The sequence below is a fragment of the Prunus avium genome, chromosome 8 (genome assembly GCF_965620075.1).
Source record: "Prunus avium chromosome 8, drPruAviu1.hap1.1, whole genome shotgun sequence".
NCBI lineage: Eukaryota > Viridiplantae > Streptophyta > Magnoliopsida > Rosales > Rosaceae > Prunus > Prunus avium.
Window position 1 is genome coordinate 26,157,100 of NC_142291.1, and position 18,766 is coordinate 26,175,865.

Here is an 18,766-nt window from a genome sequence, read left to right on the forward strand (position 1 = left end):
CCATTTAGGCTTGCATGTTAGCTATCTTGGTTTGAATTAAGAGTAGACACCATGCTTTAATTCGAATTGAACTATGAATAGGAAGAGTATGTATGGACATTCGACAACAGGGATTAGATACATGCTTGGTTGTTTAAATTGTTCTTCTATGCTTAATGGGTTCCTAATGCTTAATTTTAGGTTAGACAACAAATGATCAAATTAGGGAATTAGGAACACAAGGTTATGACCACACACCATGGCTTAATCATACTTTAGCTAGAACCAATCCATTAATCTAATTGAACTTGGGAATTTATTTGCTTGAGTTACTTTCTTATTTTCTTCCTTCTTTCATGTTCTTTGTTTTTGTTTCTATTTTGTGTAGGGAAACTAAATTGGATCATTCAATCACCAATCCCTGTGGAATCGACCTCGCACTTACATACGCTAAACTACCAACGGTTCGTGCACTTGCGAGTATCACAAGTTGAGGATGCAACTGAATCCATTTTGGTGCAGCTGTATCGACGCAACACTATCCATATATAGTAATATAGTATGGCCCTTGCAATTATCTCCACGTCAAATACTATATTTATTCCTGTTATATTGGTCTTGGTCATTTAATTTTCACAATTGAAAGGTTTATTATTGATTTTGGGGCGGTTTACACAGAGTATATAAAATTACTAAACAAAAGCCTTGTTTTATTTCATTTTGTTTTTCCTCACAAGGATAAACAAACTATAAGGAAAATTCTCCAATAAGTATTTTATGTTAAGGATAAACAAATTGTAAAGCATCTTAGATAAAGTCATACCATAGCGCACACGTGCATGAAATAAATTACAAGAATGAAACATATATGGAGAATCTTTCTAAACAAAAGACATAGGAAAAGTGAAATGTGCATAAGAAAGAAGCACATTCTGATCAGGTAGCCAAAGGATCAAGACCAAGCAATTCACCACATGTCATCATATGTACCGGCTTCGACAAATGCAGCATTCGAGTTGAGAGGAAATGAGAAACTTGTTTCATTGTTGGACGAGATTTCGGGCTGGAATTCAAGCATGAAAATGCTATCTTCAAAAGAGAGACCACTTCGCTTGCAACTTGATGTGTATGAGGGGAAATGCGTTGGTCCAAAACATCCACAATTGGTATTTGATGGGTTGGTAATGCAAATGATGATGAGGAGGAGGATGAAGAGACTGATGAGAAAGATGAGAAAAGATCTCCAGGATGCTTTCCCATAATTATTTCCAATGTGACCACACCAAAGCTATAAACATCGCAGTTCTCATTCACTTCCATTGTGTAAGCAAGCTCTGCTCAAAGAAAACCTCAGAGAAGTGGCATTATTAGTTTATAGACATAACTATTCAATGGAATTTTAACGAAATTGTATCATGCATAAATAGAATTATTAGTTTATAGTCATATTTTCTAAATCAAAGAAGTGGAAATGTGTTTATGTTAACCGCTCCTAAGGATGAAAATGAAGCATTGGTCTAAAAGCAAAAGCATAAAAAGTGCTAAATACAGATAACAGGGAATCACAATATTACCTGGTGCCATGTAGCCATATGTGCCTACAGCCGCAGTCCAATTAGTTGAGTCTGGATTTAAAAACTTAGCAGTGCCAAAGTCTGAAACATAGGCCTCATATTCAGAATCCAACAAAAGGTTCTTGCTTGAGATGTCACGATGTACAATCGGTGGCAAGCAATCGTGGTGCAGGTAAGACAAGGCATGAGCTAAGCCTTTAACAATATTCACCCTTTTACTCCACCCCAACTCTTTAGCTTCTTCATCTTTGCTCAACATTGCGGCCAAGCTACCTCTTTCAAGATACTCGTACACCAAAAACGAGTGTCGTTTATGTGCGCAGAAACCATAGAGCTTCACAATATTCCGATGTCTTATCTCACTGAGTGCCCTTACTTCATTCAAGAACTCTTTCTGAAATTCTGTCTCGCCATCCCATTGCAGATGGAGTTTCTTCACGGCCACTACGTCTCCAGATGACAAATTCACTCTATAGACGCTTCCATGTCCTCCCTTCCCAATGCAATATGTGGAATCAAAATCTTCTGTTGCCCTTATGATTTCGTCATACATTGATTTTCCATCAAAATTTAAAACCGAAAAGGAAATTTCTCCATGCATGTTGTTTTGTTTAGTATCTTGATGGTTCTTCTTTCTTTGCACTATTACAAAGAAAATTGAAAAGAGAGCAGATAGAAGTACAAATACTGCTAGAACAGAGAATATGACCTTGTGGTTATTTTTTGAGCCATGTGCATTGCAGGGTGGCAGCAGGGCTCCAACTTTGCCACACAATCCTTTGTTCCCTTTCAATCTTTCTAGCGGAGCTTCTCGAAATGCACTGATGTTGGGAAGGGGACCTTCCAAGTGATTGTTGGATATGTCAACGTACGACAAGCCGTGCATCTCTTCGAAACTTGATGGTATGGAACCTGAAAGATTGTTGTGGGAAAGATTGAGTGCTACCAAACTCTCCATATTTCTCATTTCTGAGGGTATGCTACCTTTAAGAGAGTTATGACTTAAATCCAATTCGTTCAATTGAACTAAGTTCCCCAACTGAAGTGGAATTGCTTGAGATAACTTGTTGTTGCTCAAATTCAGATGGTATAATTTGAGCAAGTCACCTAGAGTGCTGGGAATTGAGTCACTGAATTTATTTGTTGACAAGTCAAGATAATCAAGATCAGTCAATGATCCGAATTCAGAGGGTATACGACCCGAAAGTTGATTTCCATTCAACATCAACCTCTCCAAAGAAGTCAGTCTCCCAAATTCCATTGGAATCAACCCAACTAAATGATTTGAAGAGAGATCTAGCTCATGAATTTGGGTTGCATTGCCTATCTCAGGTGGGATGCTCCCAGTAAGGTTGTTTCCCGCAAGTCGTAGGGTTGTCAACTTTGGGCATTTTTGCCAATTGTGTGAGATTTCTCCATACAAGTTGTTATGGCTTACATCTATAAAATGAAGATTCGAATAAATGCCAAAGTCTTCAGATATATTGCCTGTCAATTGGTTATGTTCAAGACGGAGTCTGACTAAGCTCGTGCAGTTTTTCAAGCTTTTGGGGATTAGACCAGTCAAATAGTTTTCCCCTGCTGTAAAGTTTTTGAGTTTTCCACCTTGGCAAATATTTGGGGGCAAATAACCAGACAATTGGTTTGTGGCCAACTGTAGTTTAGTCAAATTCTTGAGATTCCCTAACTCTTGGGGAATGGAGCCGGAAAGTTGGTTATCCCGTAGATGTAAGATTTCCAAGTTGCTCAAGTTACCAAATGAAGCAGGAATTGAATCGTGCAATTGATTGCTGCTCAATTCTAAGTTCACAAGAGATTTCAAGTTCCCTATCTCCTTTGGAATCAAACCAGAAAGTTGATTGAAATGCAAGCACAAAGTGTTTAGGTTTATTAAGTTACCAATATTTGGAGGGATGAGACCACTTAAATTGTTGGCTGACAAATCTAGAAATACTAGAGATTTCAAGTTCCCTATCTCCTTGGGAATCAAACCAGAAAGTTGATTTTTACCCAAGTACAAAGTGTTTAGCTTAATTAAGTTACCAATAGTTGGAGGGATGAGACCACCTAAATTGTTGTAGGACAACTCTAGATCTACAAGAGATTTCAAGTTCCCTATCTCATTGGGAATCAAACCAGAAAGTTGATTGGAATGCAAGTACAAATTGTTTAAGTTTATTAAGTTACCAATATTTGGAGGGATGAGACCACTTAAATTATTGGCTGACAAAGCTAAAATTACAAGAGATTTCAAGTTCCCTATCTCTTGATGAGGAATAGAACCAGAAAGTTTAGTATCATAGATATAGAGATGGGTAAGGCTTGTTAGATTGCCTAGTGATCTTGGAATTGAACCATTGAGTTGATTCTTATACAAATATAGACCCACAAGAGATTTAAGGTTGCCTATCTCTTCAGGAATTTCCCCCAACAAAGTATTTTCATAGAGACTAAGAAACCTAAGATTACTTAGGAGACCAATTTCTGGCGGAATTCTTCCAGACAAGTTATTCCGAGAGAGATTAAAATAATGGAGTTTGGAGAGGTAACTGATTTGAGGTGGGATGGCATCAAAGAGTTTGTTCAAGCTGAGGTCAAGATATTCAAGATTAGGGAAGGACAAGAATGAAAATTCATGTAGCGTACCTTGTATACCCCTATTGAAAAGATCTATCGTGCTGACACTTCCAGCTGCATTGCATGAAACACCAGTCCATGTGCATGGGCTTGTTCTTGGTTTTGGATTGTTGCTGGAAGAATTGGTGGCATTAATATTATGAGTGGGAGGGTCGTACCAGGTGAGGTTATTGAGGGCTTGATTTTGAAATAAGCTGGCTTTCCATTTGAGAAGAGCCTTTGCTTCAGTATTAGAAGTAGAAGTAGCAGAAAGAAAAGCAACCCAATTTGGTGATGAAACATACAACAAGATGACAAGGCAATAAGGCAGGAAGCATAGGTCAGCGGAAGTTAAAGATGTCATGGTTATTGTTTGTCTGGTGTATGTATATTGTATGGGTCGTGCCTTACTTATATAGTGTGGGTTAGTCTTTGGGGTTCAGTAGTTGAGAATTGACAAGTCTTTGAGAGCCTGTTCCTTGTGCTCTTGATTTAGTTGTGTGAGAACCCGTGGTTTTCTTATGGGTGTGTAGAGAACTGATTCTTGGACCTCATATTCACACCTGAATGTCGAGGGTTCCTCGATTTTGATGTTTTGGGGAGAAAAAATATATTGGAATTACTGAAATGAAATTGTTGGAAAGTGAGAGGTTACTATTTGCGTGACATACGGATTCAGAAGTGTCCCACCTGAATGTCACATGGTGGGTAACAAGCTTCAACAAATGCAGCCTCCGAATAGAAAGGTACTGTGAAGGATTTTTGTCAAGAATTGATCTTTGAATTTTCAAAAGTCCTCATTCGAATTCTCAAATTTTCAAATCAATAAATGTGATCCCAAAAAATGTACATAGGAATAAGAATGGGTAATTGATGGTTTTTTTTTTGTTTTCATGCATAATTGACAAAGACTTAAATCCAGCCGGACTCTCGTGTTCAAAATAACGATGGTGCTATTTTGTGAATTGCATTTAGGGCTCACTGTATTAGACATGCGAGTCATATTATAGATCACGATAAAGTGAGATGTCTCTTCGTAAATTTTTATTTAATTTTTACTCCTTAATTTGTTGGAGAGAATCGTATTATATATCACGATAAAGTGTGATGTAATGATACAAATTCAATCAAATGATAATCCACATTAAATTTAAATTCTTTTTAGTTAAGTATAGTACAAAAGACATTCCCATTATATGTAGTGGCAGATTTAGAAATATTGTTCAAGGGTTGACGTATAAATAGTGGTGGACGCAGGATTCTCGGGCCAAGGGGTCACAGTGTAAAAGCATAGAATTTTTTTTTACTACTTTCATTCAAATCTCCAAAAATTAAGATACGAATATGACACCTATATGACAATTAAAATAATATATTTATTAATTTTTATAAATTATTATTGTAAAACGGGTTAAAACTTTTAAAACAGTCACAACCGTACAATTTATATAGATCATCCTTGTAAAAAAATTAGACAAATTGGAAACCGTTTCGACATCCAATTGTATCCTACAAAATCAATGTATACAGTGCTTCAAGAAAGTACTAAAATTTCAATAACACAATTGAGTGATCAAATGATATTGGATTCAAGTGAGTTTTTGTAGAGACGATCTTTGAATGATTATCTAAAACATGAACGGTTTGTATTAATGAAATACAATGCGGAGTAGGCTCTACAAAGGTGTCCCTCAAATAAGTTATTTGAGGGATCTCTCAGTAGAAGCTGACTGTATATATATAATTAATATTATATATTAGAGAAAAAAGAATATATAAACTTGCTGGGATGGGACGACGTGGCAATGCTGGTCAATAGGTGCACTTGAAGTGAAGATACCTAGAACGAGGGGCAGGTGTTGATAAATGTCAAACTTTAACCACCCGTCCAATGAAAGCATTGATTGTCCCATAAAACGTGTAAAGAGTTTACCAATATATTATAAGATACATGAATTTTATGATCTTTCACACGTCACAAATTGAATTGTTACATGTCTCTTGGGCTTTTTTTTTTTTTTTTTTTTGATGAAATGTCTCTTGGCCTTTAGGAGCTGTTTAAAAAAATTTAAAAAAAAACAATTTCTTCAGCAAATAGTCTATGCTTTTAAAATAAAAATAAAAATCACTTGTGTGGAAAATGTTTACGACATAGCATATTAATTTCCCTAAAGGAACATATGCTGCCTGCCAACCAATTATTTCTCTCAAAAGACAACTTGCCACATATAGTAATAATTAGTTTCAGTTTCTGTAAATGATTGAAACTATAAATGATTGAAATTGCTGAATTACTATGGTGATAAAAAATTGTTAACATTTTCGTAAATGCTGCTATGGTGATAAAGTAATAATGAGTTTAGGTTTGACTTGTCAATTTTGCTTCATATATCATGGAAAACCACATGGGCTTGTCTTTACAAACCATGAGGCCAACAGATTAACATTAAAACAATTAAATCCTTTTGGAAGACTAAATTCAACATACTATATGTGGACCCAATACTGATTTGTGGATGAAGTACAAAATTGAGAAAAGGCTGTGTGGGAAAGTTCACACCAACTTGGAACTTCCTATCTGTTGAATCACAAATCTTGCCTACCAGTTGCTCACCACTGAAAATGAAAAGAGATGATGGAAAGAGAAACAGTTTATTTTGCTCCACCAAGTTTGCCTAAAAGCTTGATGATATTTGGAAGACAAAGCCATGTGATCCCTCATAAACCCTTGTTCCCTTTGTTGGTGAGTCCTTATTTAGTTAGGATTTTGGTTACTTACCATTTATTTAGTCCTATTATAAATGAGATTTATTTCGTATTGTAATTTAGACATATTTCCTATTTTATTTAGGGTTAACACACCTTTGTACTAGTATAAATACCTCCATATTGAAAAAGAATAATAATATGAGCATAATTGAATATTTGTCATACTTTGTTTGACTTGGTATTTGAGCCAGGTTCTCTTGTGAACTGTGCTTGCATTCTCCTTGCAATTGAAGTGCTCTCCTCCCCTACTCTTAAGAGGGGGCGGGGGGGGAGTGAAAAATATATGTTTCCCTTTCTCATGGAGATATTGCCTCTTTCTTGACTCCGACAACCAATTCTCTTCAGGGGGAAAAGAGGATTGAAGAGAAGTTATGTCTACGTGAATGAGCTAAAGTTGATATTGAAGAATTTGTCGTTGTCATTTTCCGCTGTTGTTGCTATTACTCTTGCTGCTACTACTACCATTAACATTGCCTTCGCTTGCTTCGCTTTCAGTTGATGTGGTCGTCGTTGTTGCTATTGATGTGGTCATGCCCTTTGCCTTTGCTTTGCCTTTATTTGCCATTACTTTGCTTTTGCCTTGGCTGACCCTATTTTTAGGAAACCTTGCCTTTGCTGTGCTCACAGAGTTTTTGTATTTTGCCTTACCTACTACCGTGCTCATAGGGTTTTTGTGTTTTGCTTTATCTACTGCCATGCGCACATGGTTTCTGTGTTCTGCCTTACCTACTACTGTGCTCACAAGGTTTGTGTGTTTTGTTTTATCTACTACCGTGCTCACAAGGTTTCTATGTTCTGCCTTACCTATTGCCGTGCTCGTAGGGTTTCTGTGTTCTACTTTTATGTGTTCATCTATGTTCCCCATTTGTTAGGGTTTTTATGACAAGACCTTCTCTATAGTTGTTCGATTGGTCAATGTCAAGTATGGTGTTCTATGACTCGTTTGTCAAGTTAGGGCATGCGGAATATCTTTGCCCTAACTTGAGGGGGAGTGTTGGCAAGTCCTTATTTAGTTAGGATTTTGGTTACATACCATTTATTTAGTCCTATTATAAATTATATTTATTTTCTATTGTAATTTAGATATATTTCCTATTTTGTTCAGGGTTAACACATCTTTGTACTTGTATAAATACCTCCATATTGGAGAAGAATAATAATATGAGCATATATGAGCATAATTGAATATTTGTCTACTTTGTTTGACTTGGTATCAAAGCCAGGTTCTCTTGTGACCTGTGCTTGCATTCTCCACGTAAATGAAATGCTCTCCTCCCTTCCTCGTCAAGGGGTGGGGGTGGGGGGAGTGAAAAAGATATGTTTCTCTTTCTTATGGAGATTTTGCCTATTTCTTGACTCTGACAACCCATTCTTTTTAGGGGGAGAGGAGGATTGAAGAGAAGTTATGTCTGTGTGAATAAGCGAAAGTTGATATGGAAGAATTTGTCATTGTCATTTTCTGTTGTTGTTGCTATTACCGTTGCCGCTACTACAACCGTTAACATTGCCTTTGCTTGCTTTGCTTTCAGTTGATGTGGTCATTGTCGTTGCTGTTGATGTGGTTGTGCCCTTTGCCTTTGCTTTGCCTTTATTTGCCCTTGCTTTGCTTTTGCCTTGGCTGACCCTATTTTTAGGAAACCTTGCATTTGCTGTGATCACAGGGTTTCTATGTTTTGCCTTACCTACTACTGTGCTCACAGGGTTTCTGTGTTCTCGCTTATCTACTGTCGTGCTCACATGGTTTCTGTGTTCTACCTTACCTACTGCCGTGCTCACAGGGTATCTGTGTTTTGCCTTACCTACTACCGTGCTCACAGGGTTTGTGTGTTCTATTTTATCTACTGTCGTACTCACAAGGTTTTTGTGTTCTGCCTTACCTACTGTCGTGCTCGCAGGGTTTCTGTGTTTTGCTTTTATGTGTTCTTCTATGTGCCCTATTTTTGAGGGTTTTTATGACAAGGCCTTCTCTACAGTTGTTCGATTGGTCAATGTCAAGTATGGTGTTCTATGACTCGCTTGTCAAGTTGGGCATGCAGAATATCTTTGCCCCAACTTGAGGGAGAGTGTTGGCGACTCCTTATTTAGTTAGGATTTTGATTACTTACGATTTATGTAGCCCTATTATAAATGAGATTTATTTCCTATTGTAATTTAAATATATTTCCTAATTTTGAGTGCCTGATGCTTAAAAAAGTGATGGTAGGATGAGTGGTCAAGCCAAGAGCACGCAAGGGCGAGGTACCTACATCTTTGGGGTCAGGCCAGTTAGAAACTGTAATTGCCTTCACTCTCTAGGTCGCATCATTTGAATTTTCAATTTGTTCTTGCCACCCACCCATTGATGGTGAGGTGCCCTTGCAACCCAAGGGCAGGGTGCCCATCTATCCTCAAGGCTTAGGGCGTGTTAAATGTGAGAATTAAAATGTAGGTGGTGACAAGATGAAGACCACCTCGTCCACTCGGCTTGGACTCCATCATACCCAATCACTTTAATGTCCTGCTTAGTTACAAGTCCATGCTACAAGGTTCGTCAATTACAATGCTTGGTGTAAGTACTTAGAAGGATTTATATCTTTCAACTTTTTTTCCATGTGGGACTCTAGCATCTGAGCTTTAAGAGTCAGAACTATCTCTATATTATTCTTCGCATCGCACCTGTTGAACTTGTACGTGCTTCTTCTGTTGAAGCCACCCACATGCCCATGATCAAGGTAGATCGTGCTTTGTGGTCAGATATAAATACATGATAAGCAGAAGACTCTTTATAAATTATATATATATATATTAGGTTGCGAGCTATGAGCCTCTTAGTTTAGTTACAAAATCTGTTAAGAACTGTTAGCACAGGAGAGCTATATAAAGCTAACTCCTTTCTATTGCAATAGTTCAGAGTGAATAATAATCAATAATCAATTTCGTTTCTCTCTATCTCAGGTTTTCTTCAATTCTTTGAAAATTACACGCCTTTTCAAGAAATGGAAGCAACAAAGCTTTCATGGTTGTGGCATACATTACATTAGAAGCTAGAGCAGTATATTGTGTAAAAGTTTGGTTGGACATGTACCTCCAGAAATCACCATTTATTCCACTTGCGCTACACGTTATAAAAGAAAAATAATTGAGTCATTACTAAAGTAGAAAAGGATTGAGTATTCTTAGTCCAGCAATTTTTTATATTTTATTTGTCTTTAAGTTTCATTATATTCCCTCTTTTTTTTTTTTTTTTTTTTTTTTTTTCTGAGAAAGAGAATTCATTCATAAAAACAAAGACGTACAAAGAAGGACAGTCAAACAAAGTATGACAAATATTCAATTATGCTCATATATGCTCATATTATTATTCTTATCTAATGAAGGTATTTATACAAGTACAAAGATTTGTTAACCCTAAATAAAATACGAAATATATCTAAATTACAATATCGAAATAAATCTCATTCATGATATGACTAAATAAATGGTAAGTAACCAAAATCCTAACGAAATAAGGACTCGCCAACACTCCCCCTCAAGTTGGGGCAAAGATATTTCTCATGCCCAACTTGACAAGCAAGTCATAGAACACCATACTTGACATTGACCAATTGAACAACTGTAGAGAAGGCTTTGTCATAAAAACCCTCAGAAATAGGGCACATAGAAGAACACATAAAAGCAGAACACAGAAACCCAGCGAGCACGGCAGTGGGTAAGGCAGAACACAAAAACCTTGTGAGCACGGCAGTAGATAAAATAGAACACACAAACCCTATGAGCACGGCAGTAGGTAAGGCAAAATACAGATACCCTATGAGCACGGCAAAGGCAAGGTTTCCTAAAAATAAGGTAAGGCAAGGCAAAAGCAAAGCAAGGGCAAATAAAGGCAAAGGGCACGACCACATCAACAACAATGACAATGACCACATCAACTGAAAGCGAAGCAAGCAAAGGCAGCATTAAAGGCAGTAGTAGGGGCAACGGTAATAGCAACAACTTCAGGAAACGACAACGACAAGTTCTTCCATATCAACTTTAGCTCATGCAGACATAACTTCTCTTCAATCCTCATCTCCCCCTGAAAAGAATGGGTTGTCGGAGTCAAGAAAGAGGCAATATCTCCATGAGAAAGAGAAACATTTCTTTTTCACCCCCCGGCCCCCCCGCGAGCGCGAAGAGAAGGGGAGGACACTTCAATTGCAAGAAGAATGCAAACACAGGTCACAAGAGAACCTGGCTCTGATACCAAGTCAAACAAAGTATGACAAATATTTAATTATGCTCATATCAGTATTCTTCTCCAATATAGAGGTATTTATACAAGTACAAAGATGTGTTCACCCTATATAAAATAGGAAATAAAACTCATTTATAATAGGACTAAGTAAATGGTAAGTAACCAAAAATCCTAACTAAATAAGGACTCGCCAACAACGACATGATACAGTGGCCTTTTTAAAACCTTTCTAGGACAACCTCATGGGACAAACCCGAGGGGAGGAAAGAGTACCACACATGTCATGGACTAACAAGAGAGTCCAATTCAGGTCACTTTGGGCCATTACAATAAAAGAACAAATCAAAAAAGAAAACTAACACAAAGACCTCCGACGAGAACCGCTACGAGAGACCAACACAATATGAGAGGATTGTAGAAACCCCAAATAGTAAACCCATAGTAGAGGACCGCAGAACATCCCAACTGTCAAAAGAAGCCTTCTATGAGCAAAATTATAGTACTTTGACACCCACACAAACTACAAGGCATACCATAGTAGAAACTAGGAGAGAACACGGAAACAACAATAAAATGACCCCTGAGAAGCACTCCACTTCAACTCATAACCTGACAAAGAACACCTCCTATGACCAAGCATAGTTCTTCGATCAGCGCAGAGTAGAGAAGAGCACCACATCCTAACAACTACCACCAGGGTTGCTGTTGCTGCCATCTTTAAAACAGAGGAGAGACATAATCCAGCGTCACTACTGTCATCACAGCCAAGACAAAGACAATACCAGTCACCTAGAACATTGCAAAAACAACCAAACAAAAAAAAAACAGACAAACAGATCTAAACTATCTGGAGAGGGGAAGAGGAGGAGAAGAGGGGATAAGAGAAAGGGAAAATATGGGAAAAAAAGAAAGGGAGATGAGGAGAGGAAGGGTAGTGGTCACCTTCCTTCCTTAGCTTCCTTGCGGTTGGTTGTCAGTAAGGAGAAAGGGGACTAGAGCGCAGTTAGGATTTTTTTATAAAATCATGAATCCATTTCATTATTATCCTTATAGACGTGTGCGCCATTACCACCTGAACTTTTAATTTTTATTTTTATCCACCTAAATTTGGTTAAGTGTTGTGATTCACTACCTTAGTCTAACTCCGTTAAAGTTTCCGTTAAATATGAGGGTATTTTTGTCAACTTACTATAACTAAAAATAAATATAAATAACTAAATAAAAAAGTAAACAAGTTAACCTACGCCACTCCGGTGGGAACCGAATTAAATCACCCTAGGTCAAATAATTCCTTCCATTTGAGGATTATTTGACCTAATTGGGAGTTACCTAATTAAAATTGGGACTGATTTGATTCCTATTAATCAAATCTCACCTAATCGGGGAGGAATAATTCCTTTCCATCTACAGAATTATTCCTCTGAAACCCTAGCCTCCAAGGCTCCTATAAATACTTGGCTACGCACAAGGGTCAAGGTACGTCTAAATTCCTACTGAAACTCTACAGAAATTATCCTTCACAAACCCTAGCCACCATCTTCTTTCTCTCTCTCTCACACAAGGCTCTGGCCTCCACACACGGCTCCGGCCACCCGGTTTTCCTTGAAACACCCATCCTAACTTAGGCATCGGAGGGCCTTTGGCCAACACCCCCCGGGTGTGGTCCTTTTACTCCAATCTGTTTTGCAGGGAGAGAGAGGTGCGGAGAAGACGAAGGAATCTTTAGGCGAACATTCTCGTGGGAGGAAATTTGCTCCCACAAATTGGTTCTTTCATTGAGAGCGCGAAATTATACTTAAAGCGTGCTCCAAATTCATTTTCCACAACTTTTTCCAATTAACCATGGTCGATACAAGATGTTCGAAGAGTAACACCACCACGACGGGCCCGCCTCATGGTTTCGTGGTGGAAGCCTCTCTGCAACCTCACGGAATCGTGGCTGCCAACGCCTTGCGTCCACCTCCAAGCGCTTCGCAGAACAGCCGCAGCAGGCTCCAGTGGCCGGAGCTGTTCTGCCGCGCCATCCTGCTGTCGGAACACAGCAGCAGCCACACCACTCAACTGCCGGATTTGCTGCAAAGCCCCATGGCTACTTTGGTGCCTCCCCAGCCTTGGAGCATATCCTTTCTCTCCCTCCTCTGCCACCACACTTGACGTATGCACCTGTGTACGCGTCTAATGGAGCCCTAGCCCACGTGCCATTGGGCCCAATGCACACCTCTGGTCAGGTGGACCTTAACTCACGGGTTGATCAGCTCACACAAAGGGTCGACGATCAAAACAACCTGATTGGCCAGCTACTCAGGCAGATTAACTTGAACCAAGGCCCTAACCTTGGACCCCATGACGAGGAGAGGAGGACGCACGAGCATGTTAGCGAGCAGTTCGAGAGGTCCCAAGCCGGTCAAGCAAGGGCAAACGGGCAGGAGAGAGAACGAGATCGTGCTGGCGAGACACAATCATCTGCAAGTCATACTCTGAGTCGGTCGACGATCCGTTTGAGGTTAGGTCCAAGGACCAATGTACGCGAAAGGTTGGGCCCACAGTCCAATGTCCATGCCCGCTTGGGCCCACAGTACAATGTCCACGCCCGCTTGGGCCCACAAGGAAGTAACCAATCCAGGCTGGGCTCACAAGGAGCTCGAGTTCGTGAACAATCGCGTGACGAGCGCAACAATCGACGCTCACCAGCCCGCTCGAGGACCAACACACGGCAACAAGCCGTAGAGGACTCCTCACAAGCTCAATCTCCTAATCTGTCCCACGAGCAGAACAACCAAGAGGATCGACCCTTGGGAACCGAGGAGGAAGTTAACCAGCGGCGCTCGAGACACCGAAGACATCGACCCGAACCACTAGCCCTGCGGGCAGAAAATGTCGAGAAGTTAGTGAATGACCGACTCCAAAGTCTCCAACTTAAAGGAAGCACGGATGAGGCCCTGCACAAGGAAATTGCTCAAGTCGACTGCTCATCCTTTATGGACGAGGTGGAACGAGCTGCACCGCTGAAACGGTTCACAACGCCATCCATCACTCCGTTTAAGGGAGACTCCGACCCTGAGAGCCATTTGAGGCACTTTAAGAGTGCCATGATCTTGTACAAGGCAGACGACGCCCTGATGGGCAAAGTGTTCGCGATGACTTTGCGAGGAGCGGCTCAAGACTGGTTCCACACTCTACTGTCTGGGTCAATAGGCAACTTCAAGGAGTTCGCCCTCATCTTCACAAAGGAGTACACCTCCTACAAGACGGTCAGAAAGCATGCAGACCACTTGTTCAACCTGCACAAGAAACCAGACGAGTCTCTTCGAGACTACATCAGACGATTCAAGGCTGAGAAGGGGAACATCATAGGATGAAATGACCAAGTTGCATCCTCAGCTTTCAAAAAAGGCTTGCCAACAGAACATGAGCTATATCGTGAACTGGCCATAACTCCAAGCCAAACCTTGGCAGAGGTCTTCGCGACGGCAGAGCGCTACGCACTTTGGGATGACGATCGTATTGCGGCGAAGAAAGCCGGCAAGCAAGCTGATCACCCGACAAGGCAGGCAAGCCAAAAAAGCAACAAGTTCGAGCCTAAAGCTAGAGACAAGGGCAGATCGCGACCCCAAGAGGGAGGCTCGGAAACAGGAACCTTCACTGAGTTCACTATCCCGATCCACCAGATCCTGGCACAAGTGAAGAACAAGCCGTGGGTGAGAAGATCACCACCTATGAGGGGAGATCCCTCTATGAGGGACACCAATAAATACTGTGCATTCCACGGGGAGCACGGTCGTTACACAAACAACTGCAACGCCTGAAAAAGGCACCTTGAGGAGCTGGTCAGAGACGGCCATTGCACAGAATTCCTTGCAAAGAAAGCCATCCAGCAGATCAAGGATTGTGATGCGGCTGCCAAGGAACCTCCCCAAAAGGTCATACGGATCAACACCATTCTAGCTGACTCCCAGGAGTCCGGGCTGACCACCAAGGAGCGTAAGAGAAAGATCGCGCAGGCGACTTATGTCTCCCAAGTCACAACGGGCGTACCAGTCATTGCAGATACACCCATCATCGGCTTTTAGAATAAGGACTTGATCTGGCTTGATCTACCGCACAATGACGCCCTAGTAATCTGCATCCAAATTGAACAAGCTGTGATCGAGCGAGTTCACGTGGATGAGGGCAGCGCAGCCAACATCCTGCAACTATCTGTTATCCAACAGATGGGGTTGGGGCCCAAGATCAGCAAACTTGCCCGATCACTCACCGGCTTCAATGGGGCCACGTCAATCACTGTTGGGACAATTGACCTAGATGTCCACTCAACCCCAGTGGTATGCTCGCAAACCTTTATGGTCATCGACGAGATCTCTCCCTACAACGGTATCTTGGGCCGACCATGGATTAGCAAGATCGAAGCCATCACATCTGCTCTACACCAAAAGATCTGCTACCCCATCCTAGAGGTGTCAAACGGGCCGTGCCGGCCAGGCCCATCCCATTTAAACTCGTGCTTTTAACATTTTCATGCTGTGCCGGGCCGGCCCATTTAATTTATCGGGTCGTGCCGTGCCGGCCCATTTAGTAAAATCATAGATCCCAGCCCGGCCCAAAGCCCATGTCCAAATTGAAACGGGCCGGGCTGGGCCGGGCTCGTGCCGTGCTCGTGCTCGTGCTCGTGCCATACTCGGGCCCAAGAACCAACCCATTTAATTTGAAATTTTTTTTTCACTTGTTTTTTTTTTCCACTACATAATTCATATTATAAACATAAAAAATGTAATTAGAAGCAAGGAATGATAAACTATTTAAAAACATTAATCAATCAAACATCTAAACAATATGAAAGTGTGGAGGGCAAAAAAGTGGCCTCATTAAAACCTTGCCTTAAAAAACCCCCAAAGGAGGAAAATCCGGTCAAGGAAAAAGAGTACCATTGCCCTCCCAAATTACACAAAATGGAAAACAAAATTAATCTAGGACACCGGGTAATATGCAGCCAATCAAATACTTGTCCAAAATGTGAATTTTCTGCTGATGCTGGTAGGAAGTCCCAAGAATGTGCAAATAATCAAGACAACTAAAGATATTGCAGAGACTTCCCACGATAAATTGCGTATGTAAACAAGTGCCAAGAAGATGGTCAAACCCATGATGTTGTTCTCCATTGTAAATCTGCAGACAACATTTCATCTACATAAGTAAACAAACTAATGTAATTGCTATATAAAAATACCAAACAAACTAATGTAAGTGCTAGTCTGTAGTTTGTGGCCAAGGATATCAAAACATACGAGGTTAAGAATGAAAGGATGCTTGCAGCAGTAGAGAATTCTTGCATAGTTTGCATGAGGGGCACTGCAAGCAAAACTATAATGCCAGAAAATTCCAGCAGAGGATTAAGATATTACAGCAAAAAATTTCCATTTTGGACAAGTATATAAACCTGCATCATACAATAACTTCTAGGTAGGTATTTTGTTTGCTTATAGGTACCAACCTCAACTAACTTTCTTCATTAAGGGAACTTGTGCTGTCATCTTCAAAATATGAGAGATCTTCATCTACAAAACTTTGAGTTCGAAAATCAGCATCTTCCCAATCCTTAAAACACATAAGTGCCTCGCATATTTGAGGAGTAAGCCTCGTCCTCTTTTCGTCCAGCACACAACCACCTGCACTAAAAGCAGACTCCGAAGCTACTATGGGCACCGGAGTTGCTAGTACATCACGTGCCATAATGGAAAGCACAGGAAAGTTCTTTTCATGTGCTTTCCACCAATCCAAAATATTGAAATTATTTCTTTCTTCCTCAGTCATAAATTCAACAAATGCAGTATCCAAATACTTAAAAACTTCAGTACGAGAACTCATTACACTCTTTTGTTTTCCTTTGCTAGCAAGCATACCAAAAACAGCTGCACTACTAGATGAAGATGAACCAAATAAATGAACAGTTGGAGCAGTTTGTGTAGCTATCGTACCAACAATATATTTCTTCTCATACAACAAATAAGTATCATTGAATGTCTTCTGAATATTGGATATTGTAAGTGGTAAAGTAATTGATAAATTTCTTGAAATTTCAGTCAATATTACTTCCAAACCACTTACTTTAATTCTAGGATCCATTATTGCACCAAAACAAAAAGTATAAGGAATCTCTGTCCAATACTTTTTATATTTAGTTTCCATTTGCTCACAAATGTCTGTAAAATTACATGTGTGTATTTAGCAAAGGTAGCACTAATTGAAAATAAATCATGAAGTGCGATAGGAGATGTCGGATAATAAACACAAGAACAGTTACATGTAGCATCATAAAAAACTTTGAAAAAGTCCACCAAAGTAAAGCATACATTCCACTCTTCGTCCCTCAACAGATTATCATTCATTTTATTATTGTAATAAAAATTGATGACATTGGTGAAACCTTTACAACTTTTAAGCATGTGATAAGTTGAGTTCCAATGAATATGCATGTCTTTTTTCAATTTTATAGGTTTCAAGCCATGAGACATACAAAGGTGAGCAAAGTCTTGTTGCCTAGAGCTACTAGAAGAAATATAACCAATAGCATCCCTAATCAATTGAAGCTGGGTTTTAATAACTTTTAATCCATCTTGCACCATTAGATTAATTATGTGACACACACACCTCATATGAAAAAATTTCCCTTCGTAAGAAGGATGCAAAACATGTTTAAATTGCTCAATAGCAGAAGAATTATTGGAAGCATTGTCAAAAGTAATAGAAAATATTTTATGAGTAATGTTATACTCCTTAAACACATTCATCATACCATGAAAAATAGAACTACCAGTATGTAGAAATTCAAGAAGACGAAACGCAATAATTCTTTTCTGCAACAACCAATTTTCATCAATATAATGGGCAGTAACACAAATAAAAGGCAAATTATTACCACCATCCCACATGTCAGAAGTCACAGCAATAGAACCCTTCAAATTAGAGAAAACATTTATCAATTTTTTCTTTTCCTCATCATAAAGTTTCACAACATCACCCCTATTAGTATTGCGAGAAATTTTCTTAAATTCTGGTTGCAAAGCCACTTGAACAAATCTTTCAAAACAACGATTTTCAGCAAAACGAAAGGGCAATTCAGCACATGCAATAAATCTAGCTAACTCAACTCTCATTTTAGCTTGAGAGTACTTAAATGAAGAGATTCCAGTATTTGCAGATAGTTGAGACTGCCTAGCATGATTATAACCATTTTTTTTAAGACATGCATTAAAATGCCTACGAAGATGCCCAGTACCATTTGCAGTTTTACAGGTCAAAGTATGCTTGCAATAAATACACATAGCCTTTGGAAGAATAGTCCCATCATCAAGTTTTTGGTCACAAACTTTAAAACGTTTCCAAACTTCAGAAGTTTTTTTTACTTTTTTTAACCTCAGTTTGATCAATGTTTTCTTCTTGAGTGTTTGATTCAAGAGGCATATCAGCATGCATAGGTTGCTCCACATCATTAGAGGTTAAGTTATTCTCATGATTAGGCATGTCATCAGGATTAAGATGTTCAAAATTATTATCATAATGCTCACCAAAATCAATATAATCTCGAGGATCCATTAACCAGAAAAAATAAATAAATACC

The 18,766-nt window shown here is 39.5% G+C and overlaps 1 protein-coding gene across 2 annotated transcripts; it reads right to left on the reverse strand.

The window, feature by feature from the left end:
* Positions 1–668: 668 nt before the first annotated feature.
* Positions 669–4,556, reverse strand: LOC110745666 (MDIS1-interacting receptor like kinase 2-like). 2 transcript variants are annotated; one of them, XM_088246377.1, is made up of 3 exons: positions 4,200–4,556; positions 1,554–2,465; positions 669–1,313 (listed from the first exon to the last, which is right to left on the reverse strand). In XM_088246377.1, exons 1-3 carry the CDS (start codon positions 4,531–4,533, stop codon positions 916–918), a joined length of 1,644 nt encoding a protein of 547 aa, XP_088102503.1. In that variant the 5' UTR covers positions 4,534–4,556; the 3' UTR covers positions 669–915. The 2 variants fall into 2 exon arrangements, with proteins under 2 accessions (XP_088102503.1, XP_021801478.2); XM_021945786.2 differs by having other exon boundaries at positions 1,554–4,556.
* Between the last annotated feature and the right edge of the window lie 14,210 nt (positions 4,557–18,766).

What these genes read in the sequence shown, in the direction of transcription:
- LOC110745666 (XM_021945786.2), bottom strand. Translation starts at nt 4,533, where the DNA reads ATGACATCTTTAACTTCCGCTGACCTATGCTTCCTGCCTTATTGCCTT. An exon ending in ATATGGCTACATGGCACCAG is followed by an intron (nt 1,314 to 1,553) that starts GTAATATTGTGA and finishes TTCTTTGAGCAG; the next exon opens with AGCTTGCTTACACAATGGAA.